Raw genomic sequence first — 27632 nt, 5'->3', positions numbered from 1 at the left:
TGCCAAGCCAAAAGGAGATGCATACTGTTTCAGCAAGCTGGATTTTTTGAGCAGAGTCTAACTTTGGTAAGAAAATTTTTAGTGGCCTGTAAATAGGTAAGGGTTGAGAACCACTGTAACAGTAAGTGTGAATTTTTATAAGCTGCTTCATTTAGGGAAGCATGTTTAGTGGTGGTACTTGGCTTTATTCACCAATGCAGTCAGTGTTATTCTTTGGCACTAGTTCAGCTTAAGTGCTTCATGTGGCAGATCAGTTCTTCACTGCTTTTCCCTTCAGGGAAGGGAGTCAAAGATAAGGGTGACCGTGGACTAAGGCTATTTTTTTTTTTCAAGAGGTACTGTCTTTAAAAAACAGTGTTTCTTGAAAGTTTACATATTCACATTTCATAATAATTTCCCCTCTTTTTTGTGAGTCTTTGTTGATGGGTATGTAACTTGAAGTTGTGGAAGGAACTGAGGTGACAGTTCTGCAGTGACACTTTTAGCATCTTCCTATCAGTAAGTGTAAGAATCACAAAACAAATTGAAAGAAGCTCTATCTGAACTGAGTAGGAAATCTGCTTTTGAGATTATTACTTTTTTTCTCCCCTCCAGTGGATGGTTCTTACTTGTATTTTTCTGTCTCTAGATTTTTTTCTGCTACCTCAATTTTTCTTGGAAAGAGGAAGATAAATGGAACTACATGGTTCTTTGAACAACTAGAGATGATTCCAGTGTTATAGGTAAGTATTGTATTTACTCAATTCTAACAGTTAATTATGCTACAATGAATGTGATTTTAGCCCACAAGGGTATATACTCTTCCTTACACCTGAAATTTCATCCCTTTTTTTGTATTATATAACACATCATGTAAGGGTTTCTTTTTGCAAGTGTGCATAAGCAGCAATGACTTTGCTTTTGTGGGTTTCACATGCTAGTGTTTGGACTGTTTTTATGTGATTTCAACCCTTGTGCTCTTTATCAAAGTATGCTTTATAGAAGACTGTCAGCATTACTGTAAAGTTCAATTTTGATCTTTTCAAAGTGCATGAGAAGCCTTTGCATCTTTTAATCATTATAGGATAAACAGGGAAATTGATACAGAGTCTGTTAGAGAAAATACTGCTTTTGGTAGAAATTAATATGAATAAAGGCCCACCAAATGCACAATCAAATCTCATCACTCCAATAATAGTGACTAGGTTTCACTTTATTTCATTTTTTTAGCAACAAAGTAGTAAGACTGTTCCAAGTGAAAGTAATTGTCAAAGGGAGTAGCTTTGACATTTGCACAAAAGAAAAGGATAAAAGAATGTTGAAAGCATGAATACATGCAAGAATCTAGCTTTATCTGAACTCTCTATAAAGTAAAATACTGCTGAAAAATAAGTGCTAAGGATGACAAAAGCAATCCAATTAATTTAGAAATACTAGGTTTTACTAAAGTGAAAAAAAATCTGCTTTCTTGACTGAGATGTCTCTGCTTTGGGAACGTTTCCTTCAGAATTTACTCATGTGATACAAGTACGAAAAAGAAATGGTCTTTCTCCCTGTTCATGTCATGATCACATTGTTTCCCTCACTCAATCCATATCCTTGTTGGTAGCTTCCACCACAGATAGTATCAACACTTTCTTGAGCTTTAAACATTGTAAGAACTGCTAAGGTTCCTCCTAATTTACTTTGTGAACAGGCTTTGTATTTTCACTGCTTTGCAGTAGTTGAAGATGTGGTAGCTCCACTTACCAAAATAGCCAACCTCGGTCAGAATTTGTGCAGACTTGACCTGCACCCTTTCTACAGTGGTCATGAAAGTTGAAAGGGATTTGAAACAAATGCCCAAATGTACTACAAAGAGAAGGAACTGAAAAGGTCGATCACTGTGGGATATGTCTTTATTCCCATCTTACTGCAAGGTAGAACAACTAATTAATGAGCAGAGCTGCTGGTTTTTAATTATGTCTTAGGGACTTTGCTGGCATTTTTCCAGAGGACAAATTTCTGTAAAGTTGACTATTGATTTGAATCTGTTCAGAGGAATACTTTGCCAATTAATTACCTCTTCTGGCAGTTCTAAGTGCAACTGATGTTAAAAATCATGATGTCTTCCATAACAACTGGATATACTTAAAAAAAATGTTGAGTGGTAACTTGGATTCTTCCAAGAGCATCCATCAGATTTTCAGAGTAAATGGAAGACTGTTCACAAAATTGTATAGGATGTTTTTGTAAAACAGTGAAATTTAAGGTAGAGTGAGTACTGGCTTAATTTCTTTGAAAATGCATGTGGATAGGCTTGTCTCACTGCCTTAGCTGATGCTTTGTCTAATAGCAAATATAATACAAATACATTGTATTGACTCTATTGAGAAGAACTTACTAAAGCACAATGATGATATGATCTGTCTAGAGCAGTTTTGAGTTGATTTAGGTGGAAATAGTGTCATTTATTACAAATAAAATTCACACCGTTCTGGGACTTACTTAGCCTCAGTCTCAGAACAGAACTTGTCAAAATGAGTCTGAAGTATAGCCTTAAAACAGATTAAATATTCACAGCACCTGGCTGTGTCATATGATGCATATTCATGGTGTAGAGTAAGAGAAGACTCAAGTCCATAGAGGTTTACTAACCTGAACTGTAAAGAATAAAAATAGTCATATGGCTGAATTAGCAAATTAGTTAAAATTTTACAAGTAGCGTGCGTGTGGTGAGGAGATGTAGGAGAAGTTGATAGGAAGATGAGTTTTTTATCAGTGGTTTTGATGGTTAGATTGTTTGCAAGCAAGTTCATACTTGTTAGCAGAGTAGATGTTTTATGTTGACTTTTGCATGAATAAGCCATTAGCCTGACAGTTGCTGTGAAGTATTATATGTTGGTTATTCTTTAGATCCATATGCATTTGTCTGGTAGATAGTTAAATGTATTCTAATATTCTAAAACTAAATACTTTTGAATATTAAATGGTCACTTCATCCTTGCCAAAGATGAAATCAAAGTTTAAATCTTGCTCTTTTACATGCAGTATGGGAAATTATATTTTTGGATGTAAATGTAATCACAAGCTTTTGCATTCAAGCTCTAATGAGAGCATTACGGAGGTAGGGCATTGCATAATGTTATCATAACTTGATATGGCTTGGCAAGATCTTCACCAAGCAACGTAGCATTTTAAACTTGGAAGTATTTTTCAAGGAAATAAAAGTAATTAACTAGAATTAGTCTATGAGTTTATAAACATGTGGGCAGATCAAGTGGTAAGTAATAGAACTTCACTTTGTACCTCTTCTCACTTCCTGACAGTTGTTGTAATTAACAAATACAAACCTAAGTTGAATCTCTGCATAAGAAATTGTCTGGTGGTTCAACTCAAGAACAGTTGTACTTAAACCAGATTGATAGTTTCAGTGAATAGTCAAACATTATTGTTGTTTGAAAACTTATAAATTCAATGAATGAAAAATAATTTTTACAAATACTGAAAGCTAAGTAAATAATTTTTAGAACTTTAAACTAATGAAGAGGAGCAATGGACAAATGATTGCAGACCCTCTAAATCTGAGGAGATCTACACGCAATAGTACAATACATAGTTTTGTATTTCTCTTAAGAAATGGCTATAGTTGATATGAGAGAATGGAAAAAACACACACTAAACAAATAATTAATGTTTTTTATCAATTATGTTTTCTCCTTCTGACAGTTTAACAATCTGAATTCAAGATTTTTCTCTTTTTTGAGCATATTACTTCAGTAATGGGCCTCATGCCCCTGAGAGTGCCAACAGTATCTTGTGTTCTTCTTGGCACTTTATTTATATTGCTGGTGTCTAGTTCTTGCTCTCAGTGCAGAACAGGAAACATTTCAGGGCTCCTTTAAAACCGTGGGTAAGGCAGCTGAGATGGGATCAGTATGCTGCTTAGGATAGCTGAACAGTTAACTCTGCAAGTACCTCAGTGATTTAATAAGTGGTAGGATTTCTGCATTGTTCCCTCTATCCTTAAGCTCATTTGAGTTTTACACAACCATGGAAGGGTAGGAGCTCAGAGCTGTGTTTGAACAATCAATCAGCTTTTGTGTTGATTTCTGTTTTACTTTGTTTATAAATCCTGGGCTTAGGCGATATGTAGCCACCCAGGCTAAGTTGTGCATACTCAGAGGCAAAAGATAGGCAGCTTGTGAGTCTGTAAGCTCCCCAGGCAAGTTTGGTTTATGTCTTGTGGTTTAGTCAGTTCTTCCCTAATAACATTTCTGTCCACTTGCCAGTTTCAGTCAAACTCTGACAGAATGGAGCCCTTGTTGCGTTTAAATTCCTGAGAGATTTTGAGAATACAAGTAGGTAGGAAAAGCCCAAATAAGTAATATTATTTGACCTGCCAGCTGATGAGCCTGTCTGTTCTCAGTCTGAATATGACAAAGAATTTGCTTGTCCTGCCTGTTCTGGTACTTGGTAGGGAGGGATATTCATACATGTGGGATAAGGGAGACTACGTGAGGTGAAACATGCAGAACTGTAGTTTTTGACAAAAGAGCTTGTAAAATAAATCATAGTGGGGAATCTGAGGTTACTGTCACATCACACTGTGGAGACAGAATAAAGAACCTAAGAAACCAGTTTTCTGATTGTGGTTAGGAGTACACAGTGGCTTGATGCATGGCTTAACCTGAGATTTAATAGTATCAAAGGAAAGAATTAAAAGGTATTTTTCCTTATGTGGCTCAGATACATACGATTTTAAGCAACATTGATCCAGGCAGTGGACTAGTTTTGTTTTAGAGTGAAGAGAATAGTTAAATATACTGTGATTTGTTCTGCTTTTTTTTTCCTGATAATACTTCCTTGAGCCAAATCACAGTAAAGTCAATGGAAGCCTTTAGTTAACATCTCCAGTTTAATCATCTTGCTTTTAACTTCGTGAAGCTTATTGTAACATGAAAAATCTATCACCAAGTTACAATGCTTGTCATAAAAGCAGGTAATACAAGGCATTGAATTCTCTCCCCAAGTGGGGTCACCAAGAGCAAGTTGCCCAGGACCATGTCCAGACAGCTTCTGAATATCTCTAAAGATGCAGACCCCACAACCTTTCTGGGCTACCTGGAGTCAGTCACCCTCACAGTGAGAAGGTTTTTCCTCATGTTTAGATGTTGTGTTTTAGTTGTTGCCTATTGATTCTTGCCCTGTCGCTGGACACCCCTGAAAGACATTTATTTATTTATTTATATATATTTATTTATGCACATTGATGGGACCCCCCTGAGTCCTTCATGTTGCCTATGATGCCTCTTCTAAGATTCAACTCCAGGTGGGCAAAATGGTGGTAGAAATCTTTATATTGAAAGGATTTTTCTGAGAAGTTCTGTTTGGCATCTGCAATGTTGTGCATAATTGGGTTCTAAAAACGTTGTAACTCCCAACATTGATTCTTTAAATAGAAGTTGTTTTTCATATTTATGAGACATTATGATTCTCATAAACATTAATCTTGATGCTTACAGATTTTGATATGATTCTTGTAAAGCATTCTGCCTTCTAGTGTCATGATTGTTGGTTTTATACTTTGATCATGTGTATTGCCTTTCTGTGAACCCTGTTTTCTGCAACACTGCTTTTGAGTTGCAGTGATCAGTTGCAATGATCAGTTGCACTCAAGGAATTCCAAATGAGATCACACCACTTGTTTTATAAATATGCAATAAGATATGATATCCTCATATATTATCTCTTATGCAACTTAAATTTTCATTTGGGGGGATGGGCTTAACTGAAGCTGCTAATTAAACAGACATCCTCACTGAGAGAGAAATTGGTCTCTTGAGGTGTTTTTGGTGTTAAATGATTATTTAGAATGCTCAAGTTTGTGTCTTGAAGTGCTTTGCTTCAGTGGCTGTGGCATTGCATAGCTTGACATTTAAATACAGTGTAAACTTTTCGCCCACAGACCTCTATGTATTTCTCTTAGAAGTTTGTGTAGTCTGCCATGGAGTACTATGTTGCTTTACCTAATCACTTGCAAATCTGCTTCTTCACTGTTTTTTAATGTGTTTTTTAACCTGGTGGATTTTTATATGGTGCCTAATGTAGAACTGTGAATACTTGTCATTTTTTACCAAATAAACATCCTCTCTGCTGTTGACAATGTTGGTAGTCTTATCCTTTACCCGTTTTTTCTGTGAGTTTTTGAAGAAATCTGAATACTTAATGGTGAAATAACACTGCTGCTGTCTTGGAAAAATGTTAAAATGTTGTCTTAGTTTGCCCAGCAGACCTGCCTACAAGAGGAAACTATCTCCTTGTTATTTTGTTTTGATTTGTCTCAATCTTTCAATCAGTCCTTTGTGGTCTTCTGTAACTTTATTAGGCAATACCTTCCTAAACTAATTCTAAAGAATGGCTTTGCTTTCAGCAGGACATCTTTAAGTGTCTGCAGAACAGTGCTTTTTTCACCACTCTTTCTTAACAGTGACGTTTCTAAAGGAGATGATTTGTCTCTTAAATTTGTGACTACCTTGTTTCCATTAGAATTGGTGCTACTAGTGTTCCTGGAGTAGATGAACTGGGAATCTTACTTGTCTTCACCTTGTGTGGTGCTACTTGACCCTTTTAGTACAGAAAAACTGGTTCTGTGTTTTGAAAGACTGGCTCTACACAGTGTTGTCATTTTGTGTTACAAGTAAATTTTAACTTAAAAACAGCATCTGACCTGATGAATTGGAGTGCTCATTTTTTGAGTGGGTAAGGTTACTGTGCTGTTTACTGAGGAAGAGCTCTACACTATGGCTTTACTTGTAGATGGTGCAGTCCCTGATGATGCTTCAATATTAACTGAATAAAGCAATGTTAATGTTTTAATCTTAAAAAAGTACAAATGGCTTGAATCAGAACTTCTGTTGTGGGTGAACCAGTATGATATTTGAGCTTGGATCTAGCAATGTTGTCTTGTATTACATGTGGAAATCTCTTTTGTTCCCCACCCCAGCCTTAGCTGAATAAAATGAACAGCAAGCCAGGCTGTTGTTCTGTGCAGGTCCTTCCATGCTGCTGTTAAGCTGGCTGCTCCCTCGTGTTTCGAGGGAAATGTTCAATGCAGAGTGGCAGAAAGTTGTGATGCAGTACCAGTACTTTGGCTACAGCTCATTTCTGCCAGTCACAACAATGAGTTTAAGTCCATGAAGTCAGTAGCTGTAGGACATTTTCCTCTCTTTCTCCTGAATGAACTGTGCCACTGCTGCTGATGTACGGCCCTTTTCACATAACTGCAAACCAGAAGTGTTTGCAGTTATATAAAACTTCGAGATAAGAAGAGATTATTGTTTTATAGAATCATGAAGCATTAATATAGCAATCTTCCTGAAGTCTTGGTTGAGCTGTTTCTGTAACTCTGGGTCTGGAACACAGGAATAGGGAAGGAAAAAATAGTATTTTACACTACTCCTAACATAAGCACAGTTATAAGCAGAATTGCAGTTTGAAGTTCATCTATAGCAGTTTTCTTTGAGCAGTTATTTTAATGCCCTAAATTAATATTTTAAAGTTCAGAAATCCCATTTTTAAAAGTGTTAAATTTTGAATGCCTTTTAATGCTGTAAGTATGTATTTGATTAATTGATGAACATCTTATGGTCAGTGAGTCTTTCTTGTGTTTTCAAATACACATCTAGAATCACTAAACAATGACAATATTGCTTTTTCACATCCTAATGAGTCTGCTTATGTCTAAAACTTATCTTTTTATATTTAATGCTTTTGTTCAGCATTATTTTTTCAAAAAATAACTCTTGCAGTCACAATAAAGACTTTATGTAATTATTTTGACATTTACATTCCTAATTGGCACTTTAAATGATCATTAATATATTCTCAGGACTACCTGAGCTGTTGTGGCCCCTTTTAAAATTAATTTGACACAGTAAATACCTTGAATATATTCTATTTGAATTGCCTTGAAGTTGAGTGGTGAAAGGTGTTGGAGTCAAATCATAGTAGTGACAGAGAGAATGTTACCGTGAAAAGTAGTGTTGAAATTTAAATATTAAAAATGCCTCAAAAAAGTGTTCCATATTTGTTTATTTGAAAACTTGATTGATTTCCTTTGGCAAGAAAAAGGAAAAATCAACAAAAGCACTAGGTCTTATTGTATAAATTATAGTATTTCCATATTTCCTAGTGATACACTCTAAATATGAAGTACACCTTCCCTCAAAATATACAGTAGAGGTATCTTAAGACTAAAATTGTTTAAATTTATCTAGTTACGCTGGATTGCAGTCTTTAATACTTGTATGAGTAAATGTATATAATATCAGAGAATATCAGTGTAATAAATTTTTTGGTTAGTTAAAAAATTGGTTTTTATCTCTGTGCAGATAAACTGTCTGAAGATTTTGAAAAGGGCAATTTCTGAAGCTGTCATGCTATGTTCTTGGTGTTACCTATTTACACAGTTGCAGATTTAACATACAGCATTTATTTAGATGTTTCTTTTTGTTCACAAGCCAGAATCTGGGGAAATGTCCCCCACTGCTAACTGCAGGGATTTATAGCTTTGTGAAGCTCTTCATATGAGATTAAATGTTCAGGTGTTCCACTTGAAGGAATATCAATCTGTTCAATTAAAAATCAGAGTTCTCAAAATTGTTTTCACAGTAAGCTTACACAACCTTGTTAATACGAACTGAATTATGTTCTCAAAGGTGACAGTGTACTTGTATTTGAAATATTTTGATTCACCACAAAATAGAAACTGCAACAGTCGCCAAGGTCAGAAAAAATGGATATAAGCACTCTTGCTTTCTCAATAAATGCAAGCTTTTGCCTTAGTAGATGAAAAAATATTTCAGAATCCTTGCCAAATCTGTGTATACTGTGCTTGACTAGGATGGGTTGAGCAGGTTTCTCAGAAATGAGTTAGTGCTTTACAGGGATGTATGATGGGAGGCCATAGAGGGTGGGCATTTGGATTTGTGAGCACCAGTCACCAGATGAGATGCCAGCATTGAAGTCTGGGTGTTCATAGTCAGTGGAAGTCCTGACAGTCCATTGTTTGGGATCTCCTCAAAAGTCTGATAACTTCTGGCTGGAGATCTGATAAAAGATATCACATTATTCATAGTAACAAAGATTGTCCAGAAAAGAGGCCCTCAATTATTTCTGAGGAATACTGTCAGTTCAAACTGAAGAATTAACTGTCACTTGTCTTATCTTGTCATCTATAACACAAATATTCCTATGAAACAGAGAAATATTTTAGATATTTATGCTGTCAGTCTTAGAACTGTAATTTTGAGAGTGTGTAGAGGAGCAAGAGTTTCTTTAATCTAGAAAAATGAAAGAGAATGGAAAACAGTTTTGTGGTTTGGTCCGTTAAAACTACAGCACATTTTGTTTTCTAATCTATGTTTGAGCCCATAGCTTCACAGCCAAAGAAAAGCAGTAATTGGGCTGGTTTTGCTAGTAAATCAATGAAAAGTGCTGAAAAAGCACTAGAATCACAAATCTGCCACTGTGTTAGTAGACTTGTACTGGGACAGCTTGAATTTTAAACGAGTCTGTTACACAAGAATGAGAATCCAGGTCACTCCTTATGTATAATGGATTTACCATACCAGCAGAAATAAAGGTATTTAAAGCTTACTTTTTATAGCTGGATGGATAATTAAAATATTGCAGGTTTGATGAATGTTAACAAATACACCAGTTGCTTGTCCTCTTTCTTCTCCCTCAATGAACACCCAGCGCCAATAAAAAACAGAAGGACAGGATAAATAAAAAGATGCCATTTTGTTTTTACTTCTTAAGCCTTACTCCAGTTTCATTCAACTTGCAGTTACACAAATGATGGTATTTGAACACTGCAGTTAAGTGTTTAATAATTAGCTATATGTGTACCAGATGAGTGGGGTCTGCATGTCATATCATTTTGGTTAAACAGCCATACAGTTTTCATGCTAATATATTAGCTTTCTAAGAAATTAAGAAATCCTTTCTTAAATATTTCCCTATCTTTCTGTGTTTAAATTAAATCCCAAGGAAAGATGGTAAGAGCTTTGTAGACTTATCTAATTAATCATCTTGTATCTGATGTATCTTCAGCTGTTTTCTGGACATGCTGCAAAGGTCTCAATATTTGGTTTCTGGTCGGCCAGGATGCCGGCAAGGTGCACACTCTGAAATGCATCTCTGTGGAAACAGCTGGAATGCAGTTCCTGTAGAAATGAGCTTTTGCTAGCCTTTGTGAGAAGCACTTAGATCAATAACTGTGCTCTGGGCAATGACTGGTGAGCTTTCCAGGTTAAAACTAGCACTTACAGCATTGTGTTTCCTCAGAAAATAGCATGGTATTCTCGTGGCAATGAATTTTAAACAGTCTTTGGGTTTTGGGTGGTAAAATTTGGCACTGCTTAAGTTTTCATGTGGACTCTGCATATAACCTGTTTTAAATAATACTGCAGGTAGCCTAATTACAAGATGCCACATTTTGGAGTTCATCATGTTTGTCTGAGAGAGGGTGGCTTTCACTTTTGATGAAAACTGTAGGGCAATAAAGAAGCACTTGTATGTTTGTTGCTTATATACCCTGGAGAGTTGAACAGACTAACTGAGTTGTAAAATTTGAAAACATAGATCTCTGTATCAAGGACTGATAAAATCCAGTGCCTCGTTTTGTTCCAAAATTGTTATTACAATTTGCATGTGACTGAAATTAATCTCAGCATTTTATACCTAACTAGCTTCATGTGTCAGAGAGGAAATAGGCTGGTTTTCATGGGAACTGTAAGTTGGTCATTGTGCCTTTTGTGAATAAATGTATATAATATCAGAGAATATCAGTGTAGTGATAGGCTTTCTAGGCCATTCATAGGAATGGCTATTCCTCATTTGAGTAAAAATTTTTGCTGGACATTTTAAGATGTTAAGTAAATTACCAGTCCTAGGGGGAGTTCTGTCTCAAGAGTATGCATCTCTCTTTTTCACTGTTCCATCACAGTACTCCTAATGAGATGTGGAACAGTGTATGATTAGAAAGAAACATTTTGAGCAGTCGTCTTACGACTTGTTTATTTTGCAGGGGTTTGTCTGGTGTCTTGCAGTGATTGGTTTTTTCTTGCTTTCTGTTTTAGTGATGTATAAGTGAATGGAAACCATTAGCTCGTTTCACATAGAAATTTTTGGTTACTGCAGACCTAGATTTGAATCAAAGCATGATGAAAGATGAAAGGCTTTATAGCCTCCACTCCTAGTCCCTTGAGCCTTCCAAGGCTGTTCTTGTCCTTTTTAAGTTCATTCATGTCCTGTAATGGGAAAAAGAATTATTTACAGTTCAGTTTCTCCCCAGCATAATCAGTTCTCTTTGAGTTGGCTTTGATTCTTCTCTGTAAATTTATTTTTTAGCAGCATAGAAGGAATTTAATTTGATCTTTGCACTTTTTCCCCCTCTGTAGTAGCAAGAGTTAACAGAATAAGAAACAGATTGTAAAATGCAGTATAGAAATTGCAGTTTGCTGTCATTTGTGGTTTAAGAAAAGGGGGTGGTATTGAAAGGGCTTGAAAGGGCTTTAATGAATATTGTTTAGTGTTTTTGAAACCTAATGGTCAGAGGCAGCAACAGAAACAGCCTCAGAGCTTTTAGGGTGAAGTGATTAGCATTTTTCCTGATGCAGGTGATTGTTTCACCTCCTCTTTTATGTCAGCGTTTTTCACTGTCTGTTGCCTTTTGTTTATATTCAAATGACATACCGTTAAAGAAGCCTTTTTTGTGTGATTGCGATGCTTTTTCCCCTCCTTCTGTAGAAAATCTGTTTGCCACAGACAGGCAGAGCATGTGTTTCTCTTGTCTTGGTTGGGTGCACAAATCTTCTTTTATGTGTGCTGCTTCTTACGCTGTTGCCTAGACGATCGCTGGCTTTCACTAAGAATGTCTGGTTCTCGTAAAGAGTTTGACGTGAAGCAGATTTTGAAAATCAGATGGAGGTGGTTTGGTCATCAGGCATCAGCCCCGAACTCTGCAATTGAAAACGATGAGGGAGACTTCTGGAATAGAGGACAAAATGTAACAACTGCTGGCAGGAAGTTTTTAGACTCGGGTAACTTACCTTTAACATCAGTTGGTTACAGAAGGTCCAGCCAACAGGATTTCCAGAATTCACCTCTTTGGCCAATGGCATCCACCTCAGAAATCCCTGCATTTGAATTCTCAGCAGAAGACTGTGGAGGTGCACGTTGGCTTGGCAGACAAGAAACAGATGATAGAGCAAGTGAAGAAGAAAATGAATCGGACAGCAGCTCGTGCAGGTTAATTATTACTTTCCTATTGTGAGAAATGTGTTTTCATTTCATGTTTGTAGTTAGTATGCATATGTAGGCTAGCCTTTGTTCTGAACTCAAATGCTTCAGAAACCTAGCAGCTACTGTGCATCAGAAACAGAATATTAATTATAATCGGGTTCTGTGTGTTTACTAGGACCTTTTTAAGGCAGTCAGTGGGGATAAACAAAGTGCAAACATGGATGCACTCGTGTTTTAAACGGTGTACTAGTACATGCTGCTATGAACAAGGTACTGCCCATTACATGGTAACGTTATAGAATGCTTTCTACATTATTTTGAAGTGATACTGATTGTTTAGTTATGTCAGTTAGGAGAAGATTATGAAAATGTAAACTTCTGATTCTGATCTCATGCTTCCCTGTGTATCTATAGACGACAGAGAATGAGCTGTAAAAAATACTTAGACTATAAATCAAAGACAAAAATTGCATCAATTGAAAGTCAATCAATTTGTACTTTAAAGAGGTTCCAGTAACCCATTTGGTTGAATTAAACTGTGCATCTGGCAGAAAAAGAAAAAATGTTTCTATTGCATCTGTAAAGATGTTTCGGTGTTCTTTTCTTACACATCGTTACTAAAGATGAAACTGTAAAACTTGTTCTTGAAATAAAGTTGTTTGCCAGTTATTGTAAATCAGGCAAGTTAATAACCTTTATTGTGAAATATCAGTTAAATTCTTTTATTTCATTTGCTGTATAAGTCAGTCAGTCTTTCACTAAAAGTATTTTTCCTGTTTTGTAGCTCATGTAGTGCATAATTGCTTAACATTTCAGAAAATGTTATGTTTGCTTTCTTGCTTTTAAGACAGCTTTACACTGATGTGGCATTTCAGAAAGTGTGGCTACTTAAAAGGGTACACTGTTTAATAAAGGTTATTAAGGACAGATCAATTTACTTATAGCAGTTGAGTGTTTTTCATTCCTTGGGAGAAGAATCAATGTAGTGGAAAGGCAAAGTAATCCATAATATAAACATGAACTGTTTATTGTATATATGACCTTTAAAGGTTCAAGGAAAGGAAGGAGAGTAAAATTGCTTAGACGTGGACATAGTGTATTTGCTTTTATCACCCCATGTCAAAATAGTAGAATTACTGGGAAAGGAAATGCTACATACTGCTGCATCATAACAGCAGTCCCACTGTGCTGCAACAACTATGTAGCTGTAAGTAACACACTTCTGAAGAGATCCCATTTTAAATGACATTCAGATATAAATTTTTAAATTGCTATGTTATTGGATATGATACAGGTATAACATCATTTTACAACAGCAACATATATTTCTGATGGGAAATTTTTGCATGCAGCATTATCCCAGTTAGTATATTCTCTTCATAGCAAGGCAATCACTGTAGGAAAATAAACGTGTAGTTTTAAAAGATAAATGTGGAGATTGAAAATAGTACAACATTTGGTCTTAATTGTTAGAGAATAATGTGCATATGGTAAAACTAATTTGTTCCTTTGTTGAACTGGAGAACTGCAGATACTTATTTAGGAGGTTTTAAGAAGTCTTGGTTTGGGTTTTTTTTCTGTTGCAGAAAATTTTCTCTAGTTATATACTAGAGAAAATGCACAAAGGATTTGAACTTAGTAAATTGGAAGTATCTTTTAAATTATCTGCTTAATTATGTATAACATCTAGAGGTTTTGTATTTCTGTTACTGTCTTCTGTATGCATTCATGATAATGTTTACTTACATGCTTTAAATAATTTAGATAAGTTTTGAGTTCTGTGTCAGTACAATTTATTATGCAACTAATGGCAGTGTGGGAGCTTGCTTTGTATTGTTATCCGTATCTCTGTCTTATGGAGAGACTGCACTTATGCCATGTTTTGTTCACATCATTTGTTAAAAATGTATAAGCTCTTGGACAGACTACACAGTTCTGCCTAACACCTGGAGTTTCTCTGATATTAAGGACTTAATTAAATATTTTTTCTATGCATTCTAAAATACGGCTTCTTATATGTTGACTCGAGGGAGAAAGCCCCATACCAACACTTTTGTTATGTAGTTTACAAAGAGCTTTTTTTCCCATATGAAAACATTGTTGCCTCCTTTACAAGTAAATCATGTGCATGAAAAAGTCTTTTTAAAAAACCTTCTGTAGAAGCTATAGTTACCTTTCCTCTATGCTCCTCTGTAACTTACTGCCCAGTTAGAAGCCCTAATAACATGAACAGAAACAGCTCTACTTGCTTTGTTTGTATCAGTCCTTCCTCTTTGCCTTGCCATATAGTACAAGGAGAAAAGCATTTAGATAAGGTCTTTGTCACTATGACATCATTTAGATCATTATGTAGTTCATTTAGAGGAGAGCTGCTGTCAGATTAATTTGGTGTTATATAGAGTTCAATTCCAAATTTCGTACCAGATCTTTGACCAAGGTTGTGTGTGAGATGCAAACAGATAATTCAGATTCAAGAATCAGAGCTGGTCAGCTGTAATACTGTTCACATCATACTCCTGGGTGTCATTTGTAACCTGCGTTAGCTCGAATGGTTGTTTACTGGGACAGGGAGTTTTGAATTCTTCTGCAGATGTTCATCTCCTAGATTTCCTCTATTGCTGCTGTTTGTTAACTGTCCTGCATCCCTGAGGCAATGATCATCCTCTTGGATTCATACACTTTTAAGAACTCACCAACAGCTCTGCAGACTCTTGTACAGAAAGTGTAAGACTATTAGCATTAGATTTATTTTTCTTAACTTTTTTTGGTGGTGCCTTAGCAGCAATCTACAGACCTTGAAGGCATGGTGGAGATAAAGCTAAAAATACTTGGGCATACCTTGTGTGCAGAATGTTGTGTCTGCTTCATTGCATTCATGTGTGCACTAAAATACTGGAATTACTTTATTGTAGGTTGAAGTAGGGAAATGTATTAAAATATTTATATTTAAACATTAAATACAAACAGGATTCCAGAATTCATCAGCTGTGTGCTGACCTTGAGCAGTTTAGTAAAATGTCTGTAATTATTTAAAGACAAAATCTGAATGTACCACGTAGTACCAGCTCTGCAGTATTGCTCTGTTTGATCATTCTTGGAGTTAGTATGTTGTAACTTCCAATCTAAGCTTGCCTCCTCACCCTGAGTTTTCAAGCTACAGAATCCTTTGATATGTCTTTTATTTTCACCTCAGTCTCACGGACCTTTGAGGGTGTAAGGACTTTTGGAATTCTCCCAGGTTGTCATTGCTGTGGCAAATGGAACTGGAAAAATATTCATAAAACAGTTTGTGGAAGGAGGGACATTTAAATTTTTCATTTCCAGTTACAGGGTACCAGACACAAATAGCTTTTGAATCTTTTTTTTTTCCTTTTTTTTTTTTTAATTTAATTTTTGCAAATACTGTAACTATTAGAATCTCTTTTTCATGTTCTCTTTATGGACCACTGAACCTTAGTCTTTCTTTCTCCCGTTCCTTCATTATGGAAAATGGTTTGTAAGTTACTACTCAAGGGCGGGTATGGGATTGAACATCTTTAGATGAGAGGGAGAGCTAGGCTTGACTCCCTTGTGTCCTGAATACATTATATTGTGGATGCTGCAGAACAGACACCATTGCAATTATTTTTCCTTATTGAATGAGCGTGATGACTGGAATTCTGTGTGGAAAAGGTGCAGTTTTGAAACTGGCAATGGCTCCAGTGAAATTGTGATCCATCAAGCTTTTTCCTTTGTGGTTTCTTCCTTTCTATCTGCAAAACACTTTCTAAGGTTGTAATGTAGATAAAATTCTGATCGTGTGTAATTTTTTAAAAATGTTATTAACGAAGTTACTTTGAGGAATATGGGTTAATATATAGTTCAAACAAACCAGAAAAAACCACAACATATTAACCCAATTGAGAATGTACTAAATTTTGACATGGAGATACAGAATCATTTCCTCAGTATTTGTGCATTGACCAGCGACCTACCCATTCCACTTCTGGTTTTTGTTTTTCAGGGCTGCTGGTTAAAGAGTTGCTTTCACTGAGAACTTCGTGCTCATTCCCTTGAGAATGCCACCCAGCTGGCCAATATAATGTTGTCCAAGGTTACATGGTTACATCTTTGTGTGAGCCCCGATTCAGTTTCCAAAATGGCCACAAAGAACACTTGTTCCAGCCTGTAAGAGGGCTGGTGGTGGAGCAGAACAAGCTACTCCTGGGCTACAGGGAGCAGGGAAGAAGTTGACACATAAATAAATGGCAAACCACAGCTTCAGCGAGAATATTTAATATAAAGTGCCCCAGGGGAAATCAGTAGGCAGGTATCTAGTTTCTGATCCATTATTAGATTTAGCTCTGAATTAAAGACCAAACTGCTTGGCTTTCTTAGCTATCTGGGTATGTGCAAAAAAAAAAAAAAAAAAAAAAAATTAAAAAAAAAATCAAAAGATATGATAAAACCCAAGACCAAACCACAAAGTTCCCCTTTACAGAAAATCTTCTGTTGGAAATTTAGACTTTGGTTTTGAGGAGCTCTGTCTTGAAATGAGTATCCTACACCAAGGAGTGAGATAAGTTTTATGGTGGATTTAGCCCCAGGCATGCTGCTCAGTTCATGACATCTTTGTGGAAGCAGGGGTTGGGATGCCGATATTGTGAAACCACATCTTTCCAAATGTTATGGTAGATCCAGAGTATTTTATAAGGTGCCTGCATTGTTGAAAACTAAGCAGTGGTCAGTTAAAGAACTGTGAGGAGGAAAGCATGCTTTCCACAGTGTACATCATTGGGATTAATTTCCTTTATCTCCTAGGGTCATGCATTCCTTTTACATTTTCTCTATTCCTGTTTTTTCCCTGTCTTCTGTGTTTGTGTATACAGATGGGAATAATTTTTCTCCCCATCCACCCTTGCTTTTCACTCTTGGTGACTTCTGATGTGGTAGATCTCATATCAGACCCAAGGCGGGCAGTAGGAGTGGTGGTGTAGCAATGTGTTTGTGGGGTTTTTTTCCCTGCATGCCCACATGCTCGTAGTAGCTGAGTTTTGTTCTGGCCACCTTAGGTTAAGTGTGAAACATAAGTGGCAGGGAGGGGTTTGGTTCCTTACTGCCATCCTTCCATTACTTTTTCACTTTGCAGGGCCTTGGTGGATGTTCTTCCTTAACCATCTGACAGCACTACAGATTTAATTGCTGGGCTGATCTCTGTGTCTCACTTAGTTGAAGAGTACAACATGAATTGATTATACATTTACCACAAGGGTCTAGATTTTTTTTTTGAGGAATAAAGAAAATATGAAAAAAATAAAATAGCAGGGAAATAAATATTAAAACAAATAATGCATATTCACTTTAAAATCACATATGATTTTTATTTTACCCTTTGTAGATAAAATTTCACCTGAATATTGTATGAACTAAGATTTCTGTTGTTGTCTTTAGCAAAACCTCCAACAGCAGTCACACCTTATCATCTTGTCAGACAATGGAGCCCTGTACCTCAGATGAATTTTTTCAGGCTCTCAACCATGCTGAACAAACTTTTAAAAAGATGGAGAATTATCTTAGACACAATCAGCTGTGTGATGTGGTGTTAGTCGCTGGTGATCGTAGAATTCCAGCTCACAGGTAAGTTTATCATAAATTGAAATAACTTCATAATTATTTACAAATGCACCATCAAAGTGTGTCCCATGTTTTGTTTAAAAAATGTCAGAACATCCTAAACCATTCAATTTAAACAGGTATATATTTTTTAACATTTCTTTGGAAATGAAAAATTATTTTTTCTAATGTAAGCAATGCAGAATAAAAAAGTTTAAGTTCCTTTTGTTTCTAGGTATACTTATGATATTTGCATAACAAACCCCCAGAAGTCCCAAATGCACTCCCAGAATATTATAAGTTGTAGTGGTTTCTTTACCACAGAGCGATGTAAATTTTTTTCTTAGATTTAATTTTGTTTAATTTTTTTCTTTATATTAGCAATTATGCTGTTGGAGTCACAATTAACAATAAGTACACTCTTCTGTTCACATAAAGGTTTTTTGCTCCTGTACTAAGAAGATAGGAGACTTCTGAACATTGCCAGTATTAGAGGTCTAAATTAGTTCAAACTTTATCCTCTCTGTCATCTGTGTAATCAACAGATCATATGTATGCTGCTTAAAATCTAGGAAAGTACCAAAGATTGCAAAACACAGGCATGTGTAGCTGAAGCACATTATGGTATTTAATGCACAGAATTTGTAATTTTAATAGGAACCTAGGTATAAGTAAGCTGTGGTTTCCTAAGTTGAGGTCTACAACAGAAATAACATCCTAAAGCATTCTTGTTTTCCATTGCTGATTACTACTCCCACAGGGAAACTGCAGCTTAATGCTGTAATGGTAATAAAAAGATGGGAAGATGTTGCTGGTTTGGAGTTGGTACTTTCCTTAAAAAGCCAGATTTCTGCTTTTATTCGGATATTATCCACACTGTTGTGCTGACTCAGCTGAGGGAATGACAGCATGGGGATGGAAACTGACTTGAGAATCAGAGAGGCTTTTAAACCATAGCCTGCTGTTGCTCTCGGAGACTTCATTTTATAAAGTGTTCACTTAGTTACTAAAGTGTGTTGTCCCTGTGAAAAGAATGAGTCAGATGAAAATGGAATAGACACACCCTTAGTGGGCACATGCTCTAGTAATTTAGGGTCAAAAAACTTTGGAGTGGTGTAAACAGGAAAAAATAGTGATTATAATTAAGAAGTCATTTTGCTTTATGGAGCCAAGGTAACCCTTTTGCAATATGTGTTTGGACTGTGGCTTATGTAATAGTTAAAAATGTGTAGAAAGGGTGCAGAGGACAGCCATGAATACCTTTTAAGGACTGGAAGGTTCTATTTACAATGAAATAAATGGATAGAGAACACCCTAAAAAGTCCTTTAATGTGGTTCACGCTTGTTTCTTATTTCTTCAGAGAACTGACTTCACCTCTCCAGTTTGTGCTACTGTATCTATTTCTGTAGTTATTATTATGAAGCATATGCTACTACTGCTCTGGACTTCTCCTCTGAGGAGAAGCATCTTGCTGTAGTTAGGATATTCTGTGTTAAATATGTATGAAAGTTAAAGCCAAAGAAGCACACTTTGTGCTTGTAGCAGGAAGTGGGAGGCTTATGATTCTCTCTTGTTCACTTTATAATGTTGGAGCAACTCACAAAGAAGCTTTGCCTTTTGCATAAAAGTTCTTTCTCTAACTGTTTTGTTTTCACAGAGAAACATAGCAATAACTGCAGTCTTAATCTCAGTAAATCCAAAGTATCTCACTGAAAACTGATTTCTTTTCATAGTGGGAAGGATAAATATGGAAATCTTAAATTTCATTTAAATTTTATAGAAATTCAATGACTGCCTTTATGTATTTGTAGTAGCCAATGTTATAAGAAAAAAATTCTGTAGTATTTTTTGCTGCCTCTGTACAAGTTCTGACTATTTTAGTATTGACTGCAGGCTGGATAAGTCAGTGCATTTCAGAAAACCAGTGATTATTTTGTCTTGAGATTTAATAAGCAACAGAATATGTATTAAATACATCTTAGCTTAATGGCTTGGCATTCTAAAATGAGTAAGAAAACAGAAACTTCATTTACAATGGACAACTTTGTTTTCCTTTATTTTTCCATAAGAAAGATAAGAGTTGTTCATAGTATGTGATCACAGAGCTGGTAAAAAAGAACATTCTTCATTATTAATATTAATCACACTCATAGAGAGGAGTATTCAGATTTTCAGTTTTGAACTTGGTATTTTTAATAATTCCTGTATTTTTAAATTATCAATTTCTACTTTTTATTGAGTGTTGTGAGGTCCATTATGTATGTTTTTAGAGAAAAGAGACATGAGTTTGGTGTCTGCCTTGGTAATAATCACAGGTAATACATCACTGAAATTCTGAGAGGTTTTGTATCTGTGAAGAATTCGGGCTATGAGTCTACTACAAATAAAAGCATCACATATAGTCGTGATTTTTCTGAATATTCTCTATTGTTCCAAAAGTATTTATCTTCTTATTCTGTGCTGAAATCATAGCCAAAATCTTATTTACAAGGACAAAAAGCAAGTAGGAAAAGGGGACATTCTCCAGTAGGAAGAAATGTATTATATTCCCACCCCTTCAGCTTGCAGTTCCATAAAGAAATTTTGGATACTTTGATTTAATTTATGTTTATTTTTTCATGTTTATTTTGTGTCCACTGCAATTTCAGATGTCTGCCATTTATTATGTTCTTATTTATTACATTCAGCTAACTGCAATATCCATAATAAAAGCTTGTTTTGTTTAGCAATAATCCACTGATTAGAACATTCATGTAAGAAAAGGGAAATGTGTGTAAATTCCTGCCCAGAGGACATTTAAAGCCTGCCACATCCTGTAATCAGCAGTGTGGGCAGAGCCATTGTGTGTCTTTCTGTTGACACTGAAAGATGGAAATACAAAAGAGATGGGACTTAAGAAAAGAAGGCAAATGGAACCTTGTGTACTCTAGAGTTTAGGAGGCTTGTTTGAAAGAGCCTGAACTCTTCAGTATCACCTTACAGCTTCAGTGAATGCTGACAGTGAGTTTCCAAGGACGGTTTTCAGCTGTTACACAGCCACAAACAAGGAGCTGCCTAGGAAGAGTCCCTTTTATCTTTCTGATCTTAAGCAGCATTCTGTCAGCTGAGATGGGTTTGGAGATACTAAACCTGTAAATTGCCAGGTTTGGTAGCTGTCATCATTTTACATAGTAATTGCTTTGGTGACCTAGAAAACTATCGAGATGGTGCAGCTTGTGGCAGGTCCAACAAGTATGGGTTTTAAAGTGTGCCACATGTTTTACTGGCTCTCAGTTGAAAATTCTTCAAAATATATTAAGCCGTCATGGTAGATTGTTCTGATTTTGGATTTTGGATTTTGTCAGTATTTAGTGACTAGTGAATATCAAATCACATGTGTATAGCAGTAATTGATTTTTATTGACTAGTGGGAAAAAGAAAAGGCCAGTTGGATGAAAGTCTGCTTTTGTTTTCTTCTATCCTAGCTCAGTGTCACCTTGATGCATTGTCACTGTATATTTTAATCCCATTTCTTTCTTTGAAAGAACTTCTTTTTCTAAATTAGTCGAATTAAGAGAAAAGTGTAGATACCTCTTCTAAGGCTTTTCATTGTGAAATCATTGCAAAACTGCTCTCAGGATAATTTATGCTTTTTCAAATTACCTGTATTAAACTACTTCTGGGCTTCACATCCTCTGTCAGCATGTGCAAGTCACCCTCTGCAAAGCCTTTACCACTGTGAGGCATGCATACCTCCTCATGGATCTGAACGTGTTTGCAAAAATAGTAAATGGATTTCATTTCTGTTAATTTCCTTTGGATGGCTCTTGAGTCTGGAAATTACAGGGAGAAATTTGCTGATATCAAACCTCTGATAGAAGGCATTGGGACCCTCGTGTTATTTTTTGGAGCTTCTTCAACAGTTGTTTCTAAACTGTGTACAGTCCAGTGTTCTGAATAATAGTGCAGCTACCTATTCTAGTTGCACTGCTGGGGGAAGAAAGAAAAGAAAAATCAACTCCCAAACTGTGATATGACTAAGTATTAAATTCCATTTCCCGTTGCAGAAGACCTGTCTTTTACAAGCTCTGTTCTGTGTAGAAGTTCCAAGTCAGAACAGTCAGATGTGACTATGTTAAGTTTTTGCCTTTTTTTTTTTTGCCAATTTTTGCCTTTTTAAATTGTGAATTGGACCTGCAGAGATAATTGGGTTATTCAAACCACTTCCAGTGAAAACACCTATTTTGTACATAGAAATCTGGTCTTGTCATCTCATTCTAGCATCAAAAGCAGTTGCAGAAATTCTCCCTTGATACTTTCATGAATGTACTTTCTAATTTACTCCAGTTCTATAGATCTCTGAGAGGCAGTATTTTCATTTAAATGCAGATTTCATTAAACATGAGGTTAAAATGCCTAGAAGAGATTGCTGGGCCATAGCTTGGCAGAAAGTTCTCATTTTCCTTAGCTAGTCAGATACAGAATAATTCTCATATTTCATTAACAGAATTTAATTTTTCTTTAAAAGAACAGAACTTTGGGGGGTTTTTTACAAAACTTCAATCATGCAAGTTGTTAAAATAAAATTAATATTTTTCCCATGCAATTGTAACTTTACTTTGTTGCTTCAGCAGCTAGAAAAAAAAATTACCTTTTCTTTTCTGTAAGCCTGACCAAATGCTCAATGATCAGAGAGTTCACAAGAAAAATATATTGTGACATTAATTAATCAAAATTTTATTACTTTGCAGTTAATTAAGAGACTGCTCCTTGTGTTTCATTACTTTGTATATGTACCTGTAAATTCTCCCCTAAGCACCTTTTCATTTAGTTTTGCTCTATTTTGTGGTTCCTGACCTCTGCCATTTTAACACACCTGTATAATGATTCAGCACAGCATAAACTGCCTGAAGTATTAGATTAATTGAAGATATGCACATGGACTCTTTAATGTATTTGCAGTAGGCTAAGTTCTTGGGCTTGCTCTTTGTATAGATCCATATACATATCACATCTATTTATATTGAAATCCCTTTGAGCAAGGCAACAGTGAACTGCCACAGCACAAAAATTGATCTAAGCCACAAGGCCATTCCTGGAGGTCTCTTATTCCTCATGAATAGTTATGGTTGGTTTCATATTCCTGCCTCATACAATTTCTTTAACCCCAGTCTCTGTACACATGGAAATTCTTTCACATTTTGCAGAGTGGCATTATTATTTGTAAAGAGTGTTTTACTCTTGATAATCCAAAAAAATGTCCGTTGTGCACTAACATTTACTTGCACAGTAAAATAGTCAGGATTATTAAGAAAGGCTAAATAGATACTCAAAAAAGAGATTACTCTGTATCATCTCCAAGTTTACTTTGACAAATTTTGTTATCAGTGTTAGTAATTGAATGTATATGTGTGCACTAAGAGTAAAAGCATTTTAAAGCACTTTGAAAAAGACTGGTAAGTCATTCTTTCACATTTAAAAATGTATCTAACATAATATAAATGAAAATCAATTCCATTTTATTTTAATAATGTATATTTATACTTCATTTCCAATTTATGTGGATTTGGGGGTGTTTATGTCTGTGTTGGCTATTAAAAGTCATTGCTTTGTAAGGCTAATTAGTTTAGATCAGTAGCAAATGTAGGTTTAGTATCAGTACTTCATTATTCATAGAGAGAAACTAGAGCATGGAGCACTTCGTCAATTTTTAAATGTTTTTCTCACTACAGTGTTTCTGCAAAGGGCAAAGTAATGAATCATAAATTAACAAACATCAGACTGACTAAGATTTTTTTTCTTCTCTTCTGTTTCTCTCCTTTTGTGCTGCATGTCATACTCAGATTGGTTCTCTCCTCTGTTTCGGACTACTTTGCAGCAATGTTCACTAATGATGTAAGGGAAGCAAGACAGGAAGAAATCAAGATGGAGGGTGTGGAGCCAAAGGCATTGTGGGCTCTGGTTCAATATGCATATACAGGTAATTGAAGTGAAAATGGGAAATTCATCTAATGAATTGTCCTCATGTGAGCATTGTATTCCATTACTAGATTTCAAATGCTCTTTACAAATTATTCACATTATTTAAATTCTTATAAATAAATAAAAATAAATCATAGAATATCTTGAGTTGGAAGCAACCTACAAGGATTCTCAAAGTCTAACTCCTGACCCTGCTCAGAGCACCCCAACAATCACACCGTGTGTCCCAGAGTGTTTTCCAAATGCTTCTTGAGCTCTGTCAGGCTTGGTGCTGTGACCACTTCTCTGGGGAGCCTGTTCCAGTGCCCAGCCACCCTCTGGGGGAAGAACCTTTTCCTAATGAAAAAGGAACCCTTTCCTAACCTCCTTCAGGCCATTCCCTCTGGTCCTGTCACCAGTCAGCAGAGAGAAGAGATCAGTGCCTTCCCCCCCTTCCCTGGTGAGAAAGCTGTAGACAGCAATTAGGTCTCATTGCTGTTACCTGAGACAACCTGATAGGATAAAGTTTCTCTGGTAATACTACATTCAATTAGTTAACAAATTATGTGAATCTATTAAATGTATCATGACTGACAAAACAAGGAATCTCATTAGGATTCCCTTTCCTTTCATCATTATAGATACTAATTTTGAAAATTATTAGTTATCTAATGCTGAGGGTGATGTTTACTAAGCCTTCTATTCTGTCATATAATCTGTAAATAATTCTATTGCCTTGGGGTTTTAGGGAATTTGTAAGATTATAAGAGCAAACTAATGTGATTTTCTTTTTGATGTTACTAGGTCGCCTTGAATTAAAAGAAGATAACATTGAGTGCCTGTTGTCTACAGCTTGCCTTCTTCAGCTCTCTCAGGTTGTAGAAGCATGCTGTAAATTCCTCATGAAGCAGCTTCACCCATCCAATTGCCTTGGAATCCGATCCTTTGCTGATGCCCAGGGTTGCACTGACTTGCACAAGGTGGCTCACAATTACACCATGGTATGTTGTTACATTAACTAACATCTGCTTTATTTAGTAGGGGAAAATATACAATGTTTTCCTAAATATGGTACTAATGTTTTCCCCCCAGAAAGTCTTCATAGTTTTCAAACAAGAATATGTTCCCATGATGAAAAATGACAAAAAAGTTGCTGGTTTAGAGTGGGAAGGAAACATATGAGCATAAATGCCCTGTAAACAGAAATGGAATTGTGGGGTATGCATTTAATAACATATTAAATGTTCTTCTTTCTGACAGTCAAAAACTACAGACTTCACAGTGGGGAAGCTGCCATCATCTATTCCAAAATTACACATTACTAAATGGAAGTGTAGAGTTCCTTTTTTGTGATGAACTGGAGTTATCAGGTTCCAAGATGTACTTGGGGTATGAATGTGGATTCAGCAATATAGATTCTGCATCATCCTTAATAATTTAGCAACGAGATGTCAGGCATCAAAGAATTTAATTCTAGGCTAGGTAATATGTGACTAAATACAAACTTGCCAATTATATTTTTCAGTTAACTTCTAGAAATTCAGACCGACCAACTTAAGTAAACTTTATCTGCTTAGCAGTCGTCCTTTTATTTTATACAAAATGTTCTTTTTTTTCTTCTCACAAGTGTATTTTAGTAAAGTTATCAGAAGAAGGCAGAAGAACTATCTCTGAAGCAAGTCAGTTCATCTCCTCTTTGCAGTTTTGTGAGGCATTTTGCTCACTTGTTGATGAAATTTTGCCTAAATAAGCTCTTGGGATTTGAATGAGGGCAAGTAGATACTGCATAAGAGATGTGGGAATAAGGATAGTACTTAATTTGCTTGTGTGTCATGGCATTACCTTGCCATTAAGTTGTTGGCTAAGATCCAAGAGTTGTAATTTGTCTTGTAATTAGTATTAGAAATCCATGGCTCTTCCTCTTGCTGCCTTAGGTTTTGCTGGTTTAAAACAATTTTTTAAAAAGTTTACTTATTGGCTTAAATTTATTTAGCTTACTATGTATAACAGTTTAAAATAGCTTTTTTTTTCCCCAAATACAAGACAATGTTCCTCTGCAGTGAATGGAGCTCTCAGATATTTAATATCATGGACACACAAATTTACTGAGGCAGATCAATAAATAAGGTGCAGATTGTAACTTACATGTTTCTATTCTTGGTCTTCATTATTGCAAAAACAAAAATAAGGAGTCTGCTGTTAGGTAGAATGTGCAATGAAACAGTAAAGTAAATGTGGCTTATGCCTTTGAGGAGTATTGGAATTTATGTTGAGTGAGACCAGTGATAGAAGAAATATGTGAAAAGAGAAACTCTCTCTTCTGATCTACTTGTTCCTTTTCAGAATAAGTATGTATTTTGGTTTGGGCAATTGTCATGTCCTTTTTAAGTGAACTGCCAAAATCAGAGTAGTAAGAATTATTAGACTAATGCATCCTTAAAGGGGAATGTTGACATTCCAGTCTTAGTATTCTGACTGGCAATTAATGACTTAGGGAAAATAGGGCTGTGAACTTTCTTAAAGCCATTCTTCTGCAGCACTTATCTTTTATTCAGACCAGAGGAAAATAGTTCTGTGCCTTTTGGCTGTTGTTTACTTCGGTGGCAAAATTGTTGCTTTTAAGGCTTTGATGTGAATGAAATTCAAATTAGGTGGATTTTAAAATGCCATTTTCAAAACTAATTAGTTGTGCTAGATGAATTTTTCCCAAGGCCTCTTTTAATGTTGTTTAGTTCCAACAGAGACATTAAATTGAATTTTAGAAATAATGAGTAATAGAGAAGAAGCTTCTTTATTTTGAAATGAATGTTGCTATGGAAACTGCATAGAAATGTCTGGTCCAATTGAATCTTCAATTAAAATAAATCCCCAAGTAATTTCATTTGTTTAAAAGCTGTTTGAAAAAATAAAATGTTCAACACTAGTAAGTGCTAGGTACTTGATGCTCTTTCCACTAAGAAGTATTAGAATGTAAGGGTTAAGTACACCTGTAGTAGCTGGCAAAATTCTCTTTCTTAAAACAGGGAATTATTTTTATGCTGCATTGGCCTTCATAGAACAGTGTGGGACTATATTGAGTACAGTTTATTGTTCTGGTTCTTTTAAAATACTTGTAGTAGAAGTTATTGAATAATATAAAATACTTAAATTTTAATTCACACGTTATTTTCTATGAATGTTTCTTTGACAGAAAAGAAACCCTGATTGCCATTTAATATTTTTACAAGTGAAACAACTTCTCTGCTTTGAAGCTTTTTGTTACACATGTAATGAGTTTGTAATCATCTTACCTGCTTCATTAATGTACCTTTTTACATGAAGTTTGAAATTCAGGTGAAATGAGCTTTTGTTTAAACTGGAGGATGAAACAGTGAGTTACCCCATTAGGTCTGCCTTTGTTAATGGGGTTCTTCTGTCCGAGTAAAGTACATTAGTCATTGGAAAGCATCAATGATTAAAAAAAAAAATGAAGAAGGATTTGAATGTTGCATTTCTTCATATTGCAGATATATATTATGCAAAAAGGACTGAAGTATTGCATTACTTTATTGCTTGCTGTGTTGACAGTTGATAAATTGTTTTGACAGAAGGGAACAGTTTATCAAAACTGGTCAATTATTGGCATTACAAACTTAAGCTTGAAAAATCTTCAGTATACATGAAGTGAAACAAGAACTGAAGCAATGTGTAGTGGATTTAATGCTGTATAAAGAGCAACTCTGATTTTTACACATCACAGTTCTAAAACAGAGTTGATAGAATCATGAAATGTATCTGAGTAAAGATATGTTTTGAGCAGAGGTTACCCTGTTTTGCTGTGGTTTGTATA

At 35.6% G+C, this 27632-nt stretch overlaps 1 protein-coding gene across 2 annotated transcripts in view; it reads left to right on the top strand.

The window, feature by feature from the left end:
* KLHL5 (kelch like family member 5) overlaps positions 1 to 27632 on the top strand; it is a 50040-nt gene that overhangs the window by 2259 nt on the left and 20149 nt on the right. The window contains exons 2-5 of one of the 2 annotated variants that reach the window (XM_063157413.1): positions 629 to 722; positions 17701 to 17886; positions 23686 to 23822; positions 24608 to 24804. In XM_063157413.1, the coding sequence (XP_063013483.1) occupies positions 17744 to 17886; positions 23686 to 23822; positions 24608 to 24804 (477 nt within the window). In that variant the 5' untranslated portion in view covers positions 629 to 722; positions 17701 to 17743. Of the gene's footprint in view, positions 1 to 628; positions 723 to 11884; positions 12277 to 17700; positions 17887 to 23685; positions 23823 to 24607; positions 24805 to 27632 lie in introns of those variants that run through there. The other variant, XM_063157412.1, reaches the window with a different exon arrangement.

The sequence above is a fragment of the Melospiza melodia genome, chromosome 5 (genome assembly GCF_035770615.1).
Source record: "Melospiza melodia melodia isolate bMelMel2 chromosome 5, bMelMel2.pri, whole genome shotgun sequence".
NCBI lineage: Eukaryota > Metazoa > Chordata > Aves > Passeriformes > Passerellidae > Melospiza > Melospiza melodia.
Note: the sequence above shows the minus strand (reverse complement) of the source record. Positions and strands in the feature narration are given on the sequence as shown.